The sequence below is a fragment of the Cynara cardunculus genome (genome assembly GCF_001531365.2).
Source record: "Cynara cardunculus var. scolymus isolate 2C chromosome LG 12, CcrdV1, whole genome shotgun sequence".
Classification (NCBI taxonomy): domain Eukaryota; kingdom Viridiplantae; phylum Streptophyta; class Magnoliopsida; order Asterales; family Asteraceae; genus Cynara; species Cynara cardunculus.
In genome coordinates this window covers 19,317,198-19,329,858 of record NC_037539.1, presented here as the reverse complement: position 1 = coordinate 19,329,858, position 12,661 = coordinate 19,317,198, and the positions used below count along the sequence as shown (strand labels likewise).

At 33.4% G+C, this 12,661-nt stretch overlaps 1 protein-coding gene across 1 annotated transcript in view; it reads right to left on the bottom strand.

Annotated features, from left to right (window-relative positions):
- Nucleotides 1-392: 392 nt before the first annotated feature.
- The window catches only part of LOC112523761 (uncharacterized mitochondrial protein AtMg00860-like), a 21,551-nt gene continuing 9,282 nt past the window's right edge, over nt 393-12,661 (bottom strand). Inside the window, exon 2 of the mRNA XM_025133439.1 lies at nt 393-571. Coding sequence (XP_024989207.1) covers nt 393-571 — 179 coding nt within the window. The remainder of the gene's footprint in view (nt 572-12,661) is intronic.

Sequence of the window (12,661 nt, the reverse complement as noted above, 5' to 3'; positions counted from 1 at the left end):
TTCATTAGGATGGAAATTCTAAGATCAGAACAGGGGATCTTCATGCACCAAAAAAAGTATGTCCTCGATTTACTAGCTGAAACCGGTATGGTTGATTGCAAACCAGCAGACACTCCGATGATTGTGAATCAAAAGCTTTATATGGAAGAAAAAGCAGACCTTGCCGACAAAAGAAGATACCAACGAATGGTATGAAAATTGATATATATCTCACACACCCGACCTGATATAGCATATGCTGTAGGAGTGGTAAGTCAGTTTATGCATCAACCCCAAAAGGCTCACATGGAAGCATTCTTAAGAATTATAAGATATCTCAAGGGAACGACAGGGCATGGAGTCTTGTTCAAACCAAACGAGCATCTTGAAACACGACTGTATACCGATGCAGATTAGGCGGGAGATAAAGGCAACCGTAGATCCACCGCAGGATACTTTACTTTAGTTGGTGGAAATCTCGTTACGTGGAGAAGCAAGAAACAAGAGGTGGTGGCCCTTTCAAGTGCATAAGCTGAGTTCCGGGGAATTGCAAGGGGGATAACTGAAATGCTATGAGTACGAAGGCTCCTAACTGAGATAGGATATCCACCACAAGAAACTAGCAAAATTATGAGTGATAATGAGGCAACCATTCAAATTTCAGAAAATCCAATACAACATGATCGAACAAAGCATATAGAGGTTGATCGACACTTCATCAAAGAAAAATTGGAAGCAGATATCATCACACTTCTGTTTGTTCGATCAGAAGACCAACTTGTCGATATGTTGACAAAAGTTGTTAATAAAAGAACCTTGCACGAGTGTCTGGGCAAGTTGAATTTTGGAAATCCCACTGTTCAACTTGAGGAGGAGTGTTAAAAAGAAGGTTGGAAAATAATTTTATGGGATCCTCAAGATTGGTGGTTTAGCATCATTTCTCCGTTAATTTAGGAGAGTAAATATCCGGTTTCCATTCCTCTCCAATTGATAGCCATTCATAGTTGTTTTCCATATTTAGATCATTGTAAATCTGTATTTATAGTGGCTGTCTTCTTCTTCTTTGTAATATAACTTTTACACATAATATACAAACGTTCCCAACCAATCACCTCTTGTTAACAGATCTAACAGCCGGAGAAAACGTGGCCAATTGACAATCACAGTGGCATATCAGCCCGATAATTTGTGATCCGCTATAAACCCATCGATGAAACCCCTTTGTTTTAGTGTTACCTTGACAGTTGACACCAAAGAAGAGTTTTACTCAAAGTAACTAGTTTGCAATAAAAGGCAAAAGCCAGGTTTTAAAAAGTCGATGCTTTGTATAAGTTTTGTGATGGATTTTAGTTTTTCCGACCCGCCGATGGACACTTAACTTGTCAATAAAGAATCTATGTAAGAAAGTAAAATGAAGCATAAATATAATAGCCGAAACAATGGATGGCCGGCTGTAAGTTCTCATACTACAATGTGAACCTGGATCGTCCAATCAAAATACATCTCACAAATCTAGGTATCCAAATCTTCATTTGGCTATAAATGCCAACCTTAACAACTCGAATCACATATCTTTTATCAATATCTTTCTTGTCTTAAAAAAAAACCGACAACTTGAAACCATGGTCAAGAACGCTTCCATGTTTGTGAAAATGGCCACAATACTCTCACTTTTACTAATGTTTGTTGTATTGGCAGAAAGCAGATCAACACTAGTTGGTAAGTCATCCTAATAGTGATAGCCGGGTCTTGGTTATCACTTGAGGTAACTAATACGTGATTATTATTTATTATATGTTTAAGTGATAGCATGATAAATTGGTATATTTGATTATGCAATTATATGGATTGTATGCATATTGTGAATATGCACGATTAAAAATATGATTGTATGCATTAGTTTAATATGCATAAGTATTATATGCATGCATGATATATGGAATATGTATGTATGCATGCATGAGGCGGTCAAACCGCCTTTCCTATTAAGGAAAGGGGTATAAATAAGGAAGGAGGGTTTCAAAAATAAGTTTTCTACTTCTTTGGAAAAATTGAGAAGTCTTGTTCGGATTGCTTATTAACTGGACATTTGAAGTTGGAATCAAGAAGTTGGATTCAAATTTGGTTTCAAAAAGAATTGCATAAGGTGAGTGGTTAAATGTTTTTAAAAGCATTTTGAATTTGCATAATTGAATTGAGTTATGAACCATCACCGGACTTGGTTATAAATTGGACATGTATTGTCCGGATTTGTTATAAACCGGACGCAGTATCATCCGATTTAGAGGAAATCGATCATAGCATTAATCGGATTAGCATGTTGATGAAATTCTATCTTTGAAAACCGGATAAAAGTTTTGAACGGAGAAGTAGGAATACGATTAAAGGTTGTTCGGTTTAGTTATAAATTGGTCGATATATTGTTCGATTTAGAAATAAAATTGATCAAGGGTTTACCCGGTGTAGTATAAATCGATTGCACTTTGATCGGACTTGTTTGAATGTTGTCCGGATTGATAAATCGGACAAGTTAATATTGAGTTGTCTAGATTTGTAAACCGAATAAAGAATCTTGTGTTGCCCAGATTTATAATCCGGCTGAGTAGGACAGTGTTGTCCGGATTAGTATATCGGTCAAGATTTGACCGGAGTTGAAGTCCGGCCAAAGTCCATGTTGACCAAAACTTGTTAAGTTGACCGGTTTTGTATTTTGATTAAAGTGTTAGTTCAAAATAAATCATTAATATTCTTTTATGATGATAAACAATAAGAATTTTAACAAAGATGATTTTGAACCGATGATGTTCCATTAGGACATTTATGACTGCGGTCTGTTCTAATTGGGAAATATTTTGTAAAATGATTTGATGAGGAAATAAGGGTGGCATATCAAAGAGAGATGTACCAACATATTAAGGAGATGTGTACCATGGGATAAGGGTGGCATATCAAGGAGATGTGTACCTTTGGATATAAGGGTGGCATTTGTATGTGTGATATGTGACATAGCTCTTACTATTATATGCTATAAGATTATTGTGATATGGAATCTTAATTTCTTTGTGATTTAAAGGTTTAGAATCAGAGTTCTTATTGGAAATCGTAGTCTGGATGTTATTGAGGAGTGGATAACAGGTTTATGGCCTGAAACTTTGAATAAACCTTGTTTTAATTGAAAAGGTTTAAAAGTGGCATCACATGAAACCTAATCGGTACAAACCTATTTGGGTTTGGATGTGTTTAAAAGCTGAGAGATTGGTTTTGGAATTGGAAAGGTATTGGTATTATATTTTACTTATTCATATATTGTGTTATATATATATGAGAAGTTGTTTAAATAAAGTTTTGGTGATTCTCACCCTGCAATGATATAAAAAGAGAACTCACTAGACCATCCGGTCTAACCCTCATTTTGTGATTTTAAATATGTATTGCAGGAGGTGCTAACGGTAAAGGAAATGGGAAAATGTGATACTTTCCTTTATATATATCTGCATAAAGATTTGTCTATGATGTGTATAGTTTTGATAAGATGAACGTTGAGTAGTACAAGTAATGTATTTTGAATTTTTGGTCTATGTATTCTGTATGATAGAATCTTGTACTATGGGACCTGAGTGATGTATAAACATGTATTTCTTATGTATGAAGTATGTGTTACATACAATGTATGGTATGGGGCGTACACTAATTCTCCCAACTATTTAAAGCCTTTTGACGGTTTGGTTTACATCAAATTAATTAGATCGGCACCTGATTATGTCGTTTGGTATATTGACATGATCTTTCATTGTTTTGTTTGATGGAATCATGAACATACAGATGGTTTACAAAAGGCAAAATCAGTCATTGTTTGTAACCAAGTTACCGGTGTGGAAGTTGGGGACGATTGCATGACCATTAGCCAGTCGTTTTAAGATGTGTTTGGGATCTTTTTTGGCGATTAACCCCAACATCAATTGTGAAACAATCTTCATGAGAGTGTGTTRATGGAAGTGCTACTAACTGATCAAGCATCAATTGTGAAACAATCTYCGTGGGTCAATGGGTGTGTGTTRATGGAAGTGCTACTAACTGATCAAGCATCAATTGTGAAACAATCTYCGTGGGTCAATGGGTGTGTGTTGATGGAAGTGCTACTAACTAATCTAGCTCAAAAAACCAAATGTCGACCATTGAGAAGTATTTGAATGAATAAAGAGCTAGAATTAATGCCTTTAATTTGCACTTGTGTAACATTGCAATTTCATTACATTATGTTATGAACGAATGTTTTTTGGTTCAATTTTTTTTGTTTTATCACATTGATTTTGAAGATGAAAATTAGCCGGAAACGGGAGCATTCACGACACATGCAACTTAGCAATGCCCTACCATCATAAACAAACAGAAAAGGTGTCGCAAAGGTTTTCGAAAAGTTTTATGCACGCGTTTATGGGGGAGGAGCACTAGAGTGAAGAGAGATTTTTTAATTTTGAAAAACATTAACGTCGAAAATCATTCATCGTAAAAACATCTAAGTTTTGTGTAGGTTAATTACTAGGATGCCATGCAAATATGTCTAAATGTCTTAAAAGATTGTTTTTCAATTATGTATCTAATGTAAAAGTGTTAAGTTGACGATCTAACAAATTTTTTATTACTCTTTAGAAAATAAACAAAAGTTGTAATTCTTTAAATTGAAAAGTTTGTAATCGGCCAAGTAAATAACAACAAACTGGGATGTAATTTGTTCTGCTTCATATTTAACTACAAAAATATGCTTCTAAAACCTATATTTTGGTTTACAAAAAGATTCTGCCAAAAAGTTAATTATAATACTTTCCCTTTTTTATAAAATTTTAATACATTCTCTTAATTATATAAAAATCATACTATATTTTCTTAATTGTAATATGTAAATATGTTATTCATATGAAACATATTCTGATACCAGTTTTACATATAATTTCCCAACACTTCCTTTTCCTTAATAAAACGTTTCAATTTTGAATATAATCATTTGTTCCTCATTAATGATCACGGCATACGAGTCATAAAAATTTAGCATGCGAACCACAAGGGTGATACCTGATTGGTTTGAGTCTGGCTCCAAAGATCAAAAATACCGGGAGGTCTCAGGTTCAAATCTAAGAAGGAATAAAAATCCCCTTGTGGCCACGGAGGTTCAAATGCGGTGACTCTGAGCTATGTGCAAAGCAGGTGGTCGCCTTGGGATTAGTCGGCTCGCATAGCGGGTTGGATATCCATGTTAATAAAAAAAAATAGCATGTGGGATTATTCGGTCGACTTTTGTGATGGATTTTAGGGTTTTGCGACGGGAGACCCATCACCTAAACTTCTCTAACTAAGAAACCATGGAAAGCATCATAGCCGAAACAATGGCCGGCTGTAAATCTCAGATTACAATGTGAAACTGGATGGTCCAATCAAAATACATTTCACTGATCTATCCAAATCCTAAATTCCCTATAAATATGCAAACCTCAATAACTGGAATCACATATCTCAGTGTTCACATATTTAATTATTAGTAAAGAAAAAACTAGAAACTTGAAGTCATGGCCAAGAACGCTTCCATGTTTGTGAAAATGGCCACAATACTCTCACTTTTTGTAATGTTTGTTGTGTTGGCAGAAAGCAGATCAACACTAGTTGGTAAGTCATCCTAATTCTACCAACTATTTAAAGCCTTTTGACGGTTTGGTTTACATCAAATTAATTAAATCGGCAACTGATTATGCCGTTTGGTATATTGACATGATCCTTCATTGTTTTGTTTGATGGAATCATGACATACAGATGGTTTACAAAAGGCAAAATCAGTCATTGTTTGTAGCCAAGTTACGGGTGTGGAAGTGGGGGACGATTGCACGACCATTAGCCAGTCGTTTAAGATGAGTTTGGGAGCTTTTTTGGCGATTAACCCCAACATCAATTGTGAAAAAATCTTCGTGGGTCAATGGGTGTGCGTTGATGGAAGTGCGACTAACTGATGAAGCTCAAAAAACCGTTCAGAAGCATTTGAATGAATAAAGAGCTGGAAAGACTTTGAAGTAGCTCAACTTGTTCAACATTGCTGTTTTATTATTCGTATTTATAAATGCAAGACACGTGAATCGTTTGATGGATACTCCGTGTCTAAAATCTTTGTCGTTTTTATGATCAATGATTCTCAAGGTTTAAAATCTATGTGTGGACTTTATAAACTCCCTGCCTTGCGCTCTTTAATTCGCTAACGTATTTGAATAATAATATATATGTCCACACAGTGGAAAATATGTGCTTCCTAAACATCATTATTATCCAACCGTTAAGGATTAATAGATGTGCGCAAACGGGTTAACCGGTGGAGCCCTTAACCAGATCTACGGGTCCTAGTTTGTGCCTCCTAAAGCCTTCAATAATCACTCCTTCCTTGACCGGTAAGAAACCAAGACTGGTAGTAACGAATTGGACTGGTATTTTTTTTTTTTAATATATATATGAACTATCTTTTCATATTATATAGTTGAACTATACTATATTTTATATTAACATTTTCTACCACTTGTTTTGTTAATTATTATTTAATCATATATGAGATTTAATATAACATATATATATAATAATAATAAAACCTAATATATATACTTCATCAAATAAGAGCTTATATATGGGATTATAAATACAACTAAATATCGTAAACTTCAAAAAGAAAAAAAAATGTACGTATTGTTTAAAATATCAAATACATGAAAATTGTTTAAAACTTCTAATATTGTCATCTGGTGGTTGTATATCGGCTTAATTCATTGAAAGCAAACACGTACATATGTTAATTAATTATCAAAGGTATACCGGCTTCCATCTTCGTTGGTTATTTCGAGCTAGTCAAGTCCATTTTCAAATGATTGTGTGTTAATTTTTCAGTCGTAGATTGATCCTTGAGACAAATACAGACCTCGATCCCTCCAATGTAAATCACATCCTTTGTTCGAAAAGAAAAGGCACATTTTGAAGCCACGGTCATGGCTTAAACAATTAGTAAATCTCTTGCAATTAATGACAGAGAGAGTTGGAAATTGACATTCTTTATCTTTCAGCTATCCCAATATATCAAGGTGTTCAAAATCATCAATAGACATAGAACTAAGAAAAGTGGATCGATATAAATACTTAACTCGTTATGGTTGGAATTACTAGCCTTTTGGTGGATCATCTTATTATACTATTATAAAATGTTACTGTTACACCCCCAAAAAATAGAGGCTATGACTACTAATCACAACAGTAAAGCATTCAAAACATTAATAACCCGAACTAAAATCTCAACAACGGAAGTCTAAAACACAATAATAATCTACTAAAAGAAAATTCTGCAATTCAACTTAAATTCTTAATGCTAACAAAACAACCTTGGGTCGTACTCAAATCTTCTATTTGCCCTTCAAGCAACCTGCTATAGCGCCCATACAAAAAAGGTCCACTTGCGCCTAGTGAGTTTACGGTTTTCTCATATGCTTAACGGAAATAAATAAACTGAAAACATGTTTTAAACTATGGTGAGAGATGCAAACAAAAACATATGATGTAATTTATAATAAAACATAATCATTCTACCAAGCGTATAGGTGCTATCTCACCACGCTATTGGCCTAGACAAAGGATGTCGTATTTATAAGGGCTATCAGTCTAAGCTACGACCAAAATAACACTACGTACACAAAGATTGTCGGGCTTTTAGGGGCTATCTCCCCCAGCCACGACCAAAATAATATTACACTATCCCCTGAAGCCACGACTAAAATAATACCGGTATGCTATTATGACAGTATCCTGCTCTAGTCTGTCGGAAACCCGACACATATCACATATCTCATATCTACGGGCTTTGATTGAATAGCGTGGTTACAGATTCCTAAAAAGATTGGATATGATCCAAATCATAATCATGGGCTTTCATCTGAACCTAAATAACCAAAAAATCACACATGGATTACTGAAGAAATTTAATTCTATAAATTGAAAACTAATTAACACTGCTTTAAAACAAATTGAGTGAACGATGTTCTTGTAAAGTTTGTAATCGGCCAATTAAAGAAAAGTAAATAGAAAAATATATTTTTAAAAGCTATATTTTGGTTTCTACGAGGTTACAAAATGATTCTGCCTACAAAGTTATAAGACTTTCCCTTTTTTATAAAATTATAGTAAATTAAATCCTCTTAATTATATAAAAATCATACTATATTTTATTAATTGTAAAATAAATAATATTTAAATATGTTATTCAGATGAAACATATTCTGATACAAGTTTTATACAATTTCCCCGCACTTCCTTTTCCTTTTTTCCTTCTCCATCAAATAAAACGTTTCAGTTTTGAATATAATCAATTGTTCGTCATCAATGATCACGGCATACGAGTCGTAAAAGTTTAGCGCGCCGGATTATTCGGACGAGTTTGTGATGGATTTTAGTCTTTGCGATGGGAGACCCGTCATCTAAACTTCTCTAACTAAGAAGCCAAGGAAAGCATCATAGCCGAAACAAGGGCCGGCTGTGAATTCTCAGATTACAATGTGAATTTGGATGATCCAATCAAAATACGTTTCACTAATCTATCCAAATCTTACATTCCCTATAAATATGCAAACCTCAATAACTGGAATCACATATCTCAGTATTCACATCTTTAATTATTAGTAAAGAAAACACTAGAAACTTGAAGTCATGGCCAAGAACGCTTCCATGTTTGTGAAGATGGCCACAATACTCTCACTTTTTCTAATGTTTGTTGTATTGGCAGAAAGCAGATCAACACTAGTTGGTAAGTCATCCTAATTCTACCAACTATTTAAAGCCTTTTGACGGTTTGGTTTACATCAAATTAATTAAATCGGCAACTGATTATGTCGATTGGTATATTAACATGATCTTTCATTGTTTTGTTTGATGGAATCATGAACATACAGATGGTTTACATAAGGCAAAATCAGCCATTGTTTGTAACCAAGTTATCGGTGTGGAAGTTGGGGATGATTGCACAACCATTAGCCAGTCGGTTAAGATGAGTTTGGAATCCTTTTTGGCGATTAACCCCAACATCAATTGTGAAAAAATCTTCGTGGGTCAATGGGTGTGTGTTGATGGAAGTGCGACAAACTGATGAAGCTCAAAAAACCGTTCAGAAGCATTATGAATGAATAAAGAGCTAGAATGACTTCTAAGTAGCTCTACTTGTTTATCGTTCGTATTTCTAAATGCAAGACAGGTGAATCGTTAGATGGATACTCCATGTTTAAAATCTTTGTCGTTTTTATGACCAATCATTTTCATGTTTTAAAATATGTCGCTAACATATTTGAATTTGAATAAAACTATGTCTACACAGTGGAAAATAAACATCATTATTATCTAACCGTTAAGGATTAATAGAAATGCACAAACGGGTTAACCGGTAGAGCCCTTAACCAGATCTACTGGTCCTAGTTTGTGCCTCCTAAACCTTCAATAATCACTCCTTCCTTAATCGGTTGTCAGACAAAGAAACCAAGAATGGTAGTAACGGATTGGACTGGTATTTTTTAATATATATATATATATTAACTATCTTTTCATATTATATAGTTAAACTATACTATATTTTATATTAACATTTTTTACCACTTGTTTTGTTAATTTTTATTTAATCATATATGAGATTTAGTATTATAATAAAACCTCATCAAATCAGAGTTTATTTATTTGATTATAAATACAACTAAATATCGTAAACTTCAAGAAGACAAAAACTTATACATATTGTTTAAAATATCAAATACATGAAAATTGTTTAAAATTTCTAATATTGTCATCTCGTGGTTGTATATCGGCTTAATTCATTGAAAGCAAACACGTACATGTGTTAATTAATCATCACCGGCTTCCATCTTCGTTGGTTATTTCGAGCTAGTCAAGTTCATTTTCAAATGATTGTGTGTTAATTTTTCAGTCGTAGATTGATCCTTGAGACAAATACAGACCTCGATCCCTCCGATGTAAATCACATCCTTTGTTCTAAAAGAAAAGGCACATTTTGACGCCATGGTGATAGCATAAATGGTTAGTAAATCTCTTGCAATGACAGAGAGAACCGGAAATTGGCATTCTTTATCTTTCCACTATCCCAGTATATCAAGGTGCCTTAAAACTAAGAAAAGCAGATCCATATGAATACTTAACTCGTTATAGTCGGAATTACTTCTAGCCTTTTGGTGGATCATCTTAGCTACTATTATAAAATGTTACTGTCACACCCCAAAAACAGAGCCATGACTACTAATCACAACAAGCATCCAAAACATTAATAATCCGAACTAAAATCTCAACAGCGGAAGTCTAAAACACGACCATAATCTACTAAAAGAAAAATCTGCAATTCAACTTAAATTCTTAATGCTAACAAAACAACCTTGGGTCGTGTCGTACTCAAATCTTCTATTTTCCCTGCTAGCGCCTCTGAGAGATGCATACAAAAAACATCAACTTGCGCCTAGTGAGTTATGGTTTTCTCATAGCTTAATGGAAATAAATAAACCAAAAACATGTTTTAAACTATGGAGAGAGATGCAAACAAAAACATATGATGTACTTTATCATAAAACACAATCATTCTGCCAAGCGTACAGGTGATATCTCACCATGCTATTGGCCTAGACAAAGGATGCTATATTTATAGAGGCTATCAGTCAAAGCTACGACCAAAATAATACTACACAAAGGTTGTCGCGCTTTTAGGGGCTATATCCCCGATCCACGACCAAAATAATATTATAAAAATGTTACTGCGCTTTTAGAGGCTATCCCCCGAAGCCACAGCTAAAATAATACCGGTATGCTATTCTGGAAGTATCCTGCCCTAGTCCGTCCGAAACCCGACACATATCAGGTAAAATCGACTATCCCATCTCTTTCAAAAACTATCTTATGTAAAAAGCATGTAATTGAAATACTGCAAAACATATGTAATTTGACTATAAAAGTTTTGCAACATATTTGCATACTATATATGCATGAACCTCTTGTTTTACAAATACAGTGAACTCATCTGGGTGTGTGGGCTTCTTCGATCCCTTTAAACTTGCACCTACACATATCATAATGACTTTTCTAAGTACTTTAATCAAACTATTTTTAGGGTGAACAAGACCTCTTTGTAACTAATATGAGTTCTTATTTGCTCGGTCTCGTAAAAGTCTACTAACCCTTGATATCTGACTAGACTCGAACTTAATTTAGCTTTTATCATTATACCAACTTAACTTGTAAATAATTAGCTTTCATTAAATGCACATTCCAAACGGAGAACTAAAATGTTTTTGGTAACCTTTGAGATATTAAAACGAAGAATCCCCTACACTTTATTACCTCAAGGCTCAAGGGTGTTTTTATAATTATCCAAAAGCCAACACTTCCATAAAACTCACTTTGTATTCAAATATATATATATATAGAGAGGGGGGTACGTTCAAATAAAAACTATGCAATTCTTAAAAAATGTGTAAACTAATTTCGACCAAAACAAAAATTCCTTTTTTTTAATTAAATTTAATCATTAAAGGTATATTTATCATTTGCTTTGTTTCCTATTAAATATGGAAGTTATTAATAAATATTTATTAAGGTAACATAATAAAGAAAATTTTATAAATGATAACATTTAAATATTTAATTAAATTATAATATTATAAATTGAATTTTGGTATATTGTGTCTAGGTTTATTATTGCTAATATTCTTGATAATCGTAATTTATTAAGCTAAGAAATCCATGAAATCAGTAATAGAAGGAAAAAAATATTCATGAAACCGATTTCATGCATGTTGAAATGGGTGCATGGAGTAAGTGAAAATGACTATGAATGGGTGCATGAAGAAATCGGTGCATGATGAAATAGGTGCATAATGACATGGATGCATGATGAAATAGGTGCATGATGATATGGGCTCATCAAGAAAGTGAAACCGTTTCAGATTGTTAGGAAAAGTCTACGTAATCAGCCGAAAGTGAAGCAATTTCATTATCAGTTTCATCATCTAATTGATGAAATTGTTTCATTTTGTTAAGAACATGTTGTGTAATAAGAAAATAGTGAAACCATTTCATAATTGTTAAGAACATGTTGTGTAATAAGCAAACAGTGAAACCATTTCATAACGACAGTGAAACCATCTCATAATTGTTAAGAACATGTTGTGTAATAAGCAAACAGTGAAACCATTTCATAATTAGATTGAAACGGAACCATCTATCGTAAACATGAAAATGACAAATGTCTCATCTAATAGGCAAACAGTGAAATCATTTCATAATAAGGTTGAAACGGATCCATCTTCTGAGAAAAGAAAAAAGACAGATGGCTCCTCTAGAAAGACATTTATTTGTGTATTATAAAAAAAATACGGTGAAATCAATTCATTCATTAAATGTAATAGTTAAAAATATTGTTTCCTTATTCAAAATGGGGTTGATTAAGAAAACTAATGATTATACATGATTTATTGATATAGACGGTTTTACAATTTTGCCATTTTTCCAATTAAAAAATAATTTTTTTCTATTTTTTATTTTTAACTTCCTAATATAAACTAAACTAATCTTGACCATTGATCATAAAAATGGATGGATGAGATTGGTTTATATGGTTTACACAAATGAG